At 34.1% G+C, this 6180-nt stretch overlaps 1 protein-coding gene across 1 annotated transcript; it reads right to left on the bottom strand.

The window, feature by feature from the left end:
- Positions 1-243: 243 nt before the first annotated feature.
- On the bottom strand, positions 244-978 carry LOC111507458 (piggyBac transposable element-derived protein 4). The gene is made up of 2 exons (XM_023162757.2): positions 888-978; positions 244-833 (listed from the first exon to the last, which is right to left on the bottom strand). The coding sequence occupies exons 1-2, from the start codon at positions 976-978 to the stop codon at positions 244-246; spliced, it is 681 nt and encodes a 226-aa protein (XP_023018525.2).
- Between the last annotated feature and the right edge of the window lie 5202 nt (positions 979-6180).

The raw sequence follows: 6180 nt of genomic DNA, 5'->3' as shown, positions 1-6180 counted from the left end.
TGTTACAAACTGTCATATTTTTTGAATGTTCTGCACATACGAACTGATTGCACCGAATACAAAACTTTCGAGATTTCCTGTCTTTACTTCTCTCGCATAAGAAACATCGCTGCTTTCTGCCAATAACGGGAACAGGTTGTTCGTTCCTTACGTTTAATTCCGGCAAAATGGTTATGATGGATTGTTTTATATTGGAATGTAACGACTTGTCATTTTGGTATCTACGAATTATGTTTTTCCTGATTAATTCTTGGCCCAACTCCAACAAAAACATTCTTCTCCTATCCAAGCGATTTTTTTCCAATCTGGATTTTTCAACATCCAAAGTTTATAGGCATTGATGCCACCAATGTCCAGCAGATGAAAAAATATTGCCATTGGCCACCGATTACTTTTTCTTTGTGTCGTGAATTCCTTCGCTAATTTATCTGTTGTGTCCACTGCACCCTTTGTTTTATTGTATTGTAAGATAATGTCTGGTTTGTAATTACTTTCTTCTCCACTTATTTTGTCATCGTTATGTTCAGTCGATGAAAGAATAACTGCCGCATTTTTTTTTGGTACGTAGGAAACTAAGGTTTTATTTTCCATAAAAGCAAACATACTTGAAAAGTCCTTCTTATATCTTGCTGGAAGTAGTTCTTTTGGAATACAAGTTTTATTTTTACGCAGTGTATCACACAAGGTAATGTTTTTATCTAAAAGCATATTAGCTAACTCAATACTGGTAAAAAAGTTATCAGTAGTTATTCCATATCCTGAAGATAAATGGTTTACCAGGTCCAACACTACCCTTTGTCCTTGGCCTTTCTCCGGTTTGTTTCCTACTTTGCCTAAAATAATTATTCTGTAATAAAAATCTATATTTTTTTCATCAAAAAACTTACCTAAATAAGGTTGCATATTCACTGTATATGCTGAACTGCAATCAGCCAATGACCAAATTTTTAAACCGTACTTGTCCGGCTTACTCTTCATGTAAACCCGAAAAGGGGCCTTGCCTCGGAATGGGACTAACTGCTATCCACGCACAAATGTTCAGATGGATTAAAAGATTTCTTTCTTCTCTTGTTTCAAAATTGTCGAATCTTAGAAAGCACATAATCTTTTGGAATCTGTTGCGAGACAAGGCAGATGCTACTAAAGGCCGACATAAAGTTGGATCTTGGCTCCAAAGTACACAAATTGGCTCTTTAGCAGCCAATAAGCAAACCAATAAATGCTTCCAGTTCTTCTTGCACAAAAGGAGAAAAGGCCTTCTCATTTCTCGCATAATATGATTCGGCTTTTCTATTTGTCTCCGATAAAATCACATCCATAATATCTTGTGAAAGAAATAGTTCGAAAGCTTCTTTTATGGTGGAAAATTGGGAACTATATCTAGTGAAACCTGGTGAAACCTTCTGAATATTACATTTTCGTTTCTTGATATTCATAGTAAAAGGAACCTTTGCCCACACACTACCATCTTTAGACGAATAAGTTGGATGATCTGTATAAAAGTTTATTGACGGGCCTACTTCATCTGCAGAATCTGTCGACTCATTTTCCCTATCACTAACTTGTAAAACGTCATCTATCTCATCAGTTTCAGTCACTATGTCAGTCTCCTCAATATCACTTGAACCATCCTCTAGTTGTAAATCATTAAAATAATGGTCGTAAGCGTCCGTTTCTAATATCGCCAATAGTTCTTCGTCAGTTACCTTATTTTCATTTCTAAACTTTCGTGGTTCACTCATTTTTATAAACGCGTACTCGACAATCAACTGTAAAGGTGACTAAACACCCTTAAATTATATTGAGAAAATAGGTGTACAAATAAATTGGGAATCCCCGAGAGTGTTGATGCCAAGAAACGGGGAATCCCCGTCGTTTGAACAATTTGGGATTAATTTGTACCCCGGTTGGTTTTTAACGTAGGCAAAATTTATACCTGTCGTTACATATCAAGCGGGGTGCATCTGGACCCCAAGCAACAAAATTCTTTATAATTAGTTACAATAAAAAGCAATTTATTAAAAATTTTGTATACCAATTCAGATATATATTTAAGAAGCATAGCTCGAAGGATATTAGGTAAAAAAAAATATATTAGAAAATATACCCAAAAATTCATGTCTGGGGTTCAGCTGTACCCCGCTAGGGTTTATGAAGGTTAATTGAATTATTGGTGATGTGGTTAGAAAAACAATTCGATTTCTTGCACCTCATTAGAAGAATCCTTCTGTTGTGTAAAGATGCCAATTTGATGGTGATGTTCGCCCATTCTTCAAGGTGAGAAACAGCAGCTGGTCCATAGGTACTGTCTGTTGATGTCTTCATAAAACCTTTTGATCATAAAAATATTCACTCATTATCGAAATATATTGTAAAATAATAGTATAAAACATATGGTCTGAAGCTCATGGTTCGAGAGCTACTAATTATTTGACTTGAAAACGAGCCACCCTGAATAATTTTTGAAACAATGATCTGCAAAAAAAATAAAAAAACAGGTCAACAATTATACACGAAGCCATATTTTGAAATATTCGTTCTAGAGACAAAAATGGAAGCAATAAATCGAAAAAAAAATTTAATAATTCTTGCATCAAAATCTGATGACTGGACAGTGAAAAAACATTTTTTCTATAGTGAATGTTCAAAAACCTTTTCACCATAAAATGGTACCAACGAGCTTCCATTGCCGCCCTCACATGGTTGTGAATCTCGAGAGTTATTTCTCTGCAATGATTCATGATATTCTATCTCAAATTTTCTAATGTTGTTGATTCTATCTCATATACTTTAGACTTCAAATGACCCAAAAGAAAGAAATATATATGGGTGAGATCCGGAGACCTTGGTGGCCATTCTGTTAGACCCCTTCTGCCAAAAATTCCAAAAATTGTCGCACTGGAGCTGCATAATGAGGAGGTGCACCATCCTATTGAAAAACTGTTTCGTTTTCGAATATATTTATATTCTCCTCAATTGACTATTTTTTTTTGACATATTAGACAATGGAAGTTCGAACTTATGAAATAGGTCTCATTGATAAGGAGATTGGTGGTCATTTTGTAAGACCTCTTCTGCCAATCCAGTGACCACGAAAATGATCATTCAAAAATTGTCGCACTGGAGCTGCTGAAAAACTATTCCGTTTTTGAATAAATTTATATCCTCCTCAATTGCCATATTGATGCACGGTATTATTCGATACTCCAACATATCCAAATATTTATCACTAGTCAAATTATTATCGATAAAAAAAGTCTATTATGTGGTCACCTAAAATTCCTGCCCAAACATTCAGTTTTTGAGGTGGTTGGGTATGAACTTGACGGTATAAATAAGGATTCGTATCACTATACTTCATTAGAACTATACATCCGACCTGGGATAAATCTACGGAGTTTGAGATACTGCTACGGTTGAAAGTACTGATACGGTTCAATTCCAACAGGAAGCTGTTGAACAGGGCCTCGTGGTACTCGTGCAGGACTTTTTGAAATCAGACTGGAGAAAGGAATCTTCAGGAATGGATTATTTCTCCTCAAATTATAGTGAGTAAAGATCATCAAGCACCAACGGAAAAACCCTGTGAAATAGGCTTAGTTAAAACCAATTTCAACATACAAAAAAACAAAAAAAGGTAATATGGCGAAGGGAAGCTTGCAAGATTTAAATACTGAAATTACATACCTATCGGGTTCAGAGGATGAACTTGCTCTCAACAGAAACAAACTAAACACAAAATCACAATCTGTGTGAGCATATTCTCAAAGCAAAAGAAAAATTTCACAAAGAAAACCAGTGCTAATGGCTCGCCATTCTGAAGTCACGCCGGCCATCCAAAAAAGGACCTTCTTTTTTCATTTAAAAAAACTTCTTAAAAATCAACCTACAGCGCATTCTGACTGGCATACATTCTGAGCCTGTTTTTCACGTCGAAACGTGATATGTGCTCGTCGTATCCACGATTGTGGATACTAACAATCGAAACGTCGTGACGTAACTTGGTTTGAAATATCTTAATTTTTATTTTTCATTTTTTCAATAATATTCTTTAATTTTCAGCTTTTATTAATATTTCAATTTTTTATTTTCAGGTTGTAGCTTGTATGTTATTTCCTTGTAATTTCAGTTCTTTGTTTTAATAAAATTGTTATTTTCGGTTAATCTTTTATTTTTTTCAGGGATTTCAAGTCAATTTATATTATATTAGTCAAAGGAAGACCGAAATGATGAAATACACCACGAAACATTGTCAACCACCTTCAAACAAATGTCAAACTGTGTCACCCTGTATATTATTGTTGAGTTGTTTTTCAAATTTTTCCACTAGTCATTGTACCAAAAGTTATCCAGAGTGGCTCGTTTTTAATGGAATGTACTGTATTTATTTGGCAATATAATCACTGACTACAATTTCCAATACTGGAAGGATATGAAAATGAGTATATACTTTTTCAGATTTATATCAATATTGACTCAATATGTTCCTCACATCTACAATATTTCCATATTGGCCTAATGTTAACTCAAATTACATCCAATGTAGTGTGCCACTTGGAAGAATGGTCTCAAAATTCACAGATTATCAGTTTAAGTTCAATGTGCTACAAATTGCCTCTCTTCCTATTATAAAATCCCATTTCGTGACGACAAGTTTCAGTGATTTTCTGTTTCACTAAAAATATAAAGTCTGGCTTTTGTGGTTATCGATCGAAATTGTTTTAACCACAACACTAAAGTTCTCACAAGAGGAGAACTGTTCATTGAAGCAGGGATTATCTATTGTTCATCAGATTACAGCACCTCATATTAATTCTTTACCAGTCACGTTAAGTTCGACTATTTTTTTTGACCTACAATCATTTCGATTGATAACTGATTTAGGAACACTCGAATGGAATCTAAAAAAATATAATCCAATAAATTGATGGATGTAGCCGTTACTACGTGGTAGGAGATCATAATGAAAAGAGAAATGAAAATTTCTATGATTTTCACCACTTTCAATTGTAACTAACGGTACTGCAGTTTCGTCCTATATGGACATTCTCAAACTTATACAATAAACATTACAAAGATATAATTTAATTTGTATTGCTTTCAACAAATCAACAAAAGTAATGTACGGAATTAGTTGAAAAGGTCTGCATATGTGTGTTTTTTCACAAAATGTAAACAAACGAGTCAGGGGAACCCATTGAGGACTCTATAGTTATAGTATAGCACTAGAGAAAACTAACAAACAGAGACCTCGTTAGTTCTTAGCTCGCACAAGTTTCGATTTTTGTGAGTAGTCGTTCGTATGTGAGCGACAGCTGATTAACAAAAAACAGATTTTAACAGATTTAATATAACAATAATGCGGGTAACATAAAATATATGAAATGAAAAGTATTGAAACATACATATATAATTAATATAAAACAGTTGATACATATAAGTACGTAAAACCAACTTGATATTTGTTTATTGTATATTGGTCATCCCGCTGTTTGGAAAGGGCGTTGGTTCGCCCAGCAATTCCCGAATATATTTAGGTGTATACTTCTCGGAGTACTCTTCAGTGATATGATTTTATTAATAGGCCCCTCAGAGGGGTAGATTTTTTCTGAAAATAAAAATTTTACATATCCTTTACTTCTTTGGTCAGCCCACAGTTATACAAATCCCTTTATGAAGAGCATCTTGGTCATCCCGATAATGCTGCCACATCGAAGGGCTGACCAGGAAGGCGATTCATTTCAGTGTATCAGTGTTTCAATGTATCAGTGTTTTTAAAATGCTGGCAAATCATGTTTTTCAGAGGTAAACTATGTGTTAGTTTACCGGAAAAAATATATTAGGAAAAGAAAAATATGCGGTTATTATTGACTATTTATGTTTCATATAGTTTCAGTATTATGTGTGATTGATAACTTGTTTATTTTGTGGTAATTCATGATCACTCTAATAAAATGAATAGAAACTCTTTTGTCTAATTACCGCTGGTTGATTTTATTTATACGACCGGTTTCAGGTTTGTGTTTGACCCCATCATTAAGTATTTTGTTTTATACTTGATAATGGGGTCAAACTCGAAACCGGTCATATGAATAAAATCAACATAGGTAATTGGACAAAAGTGGTTTCATTCATTTCATTGAAGTTTCAGTATTCCTACGGATTCTGCAATTGCTTGAC

The sequence above is a fragment of the Leptinotarsa decemlineata genome, unplaced genomic scaffold, assembly GCF_025532065.1.
Source record: "Leptinotarsa decemlineata unplaced genomic scaffold, Ldec_3_MD MMD2_tig00026358_RagTag_RagTag, whole genome shotgun sequence".
NCBI lineage: Eukaryota > Metazoa > Arthropoda > Insecta > Coleoptera > Chrysomelidae > Leptinotarsa > Leptinotarsa decemlineata.
This window is presented reverse-complemented; position numbering and strand designations above follow the sequence as displayed.

Bases quoted from the DNA above. Each gene is read 5' to 3' on its own strand.
- LOC111507458 (XM_023162757.2), bottom strand. From the start codon at position 978: ATGAAGAGTAAGCCGGACAAGTACGGTTTAAAAATTTGGTCATTGGCT. The intron at 834-887 runs GTAAGTTTTTTG...TAATTATTTTAG, and splicing joins GAATATGCAACCTTATTTAG to GCAAAGTAGGAAACAAACCG.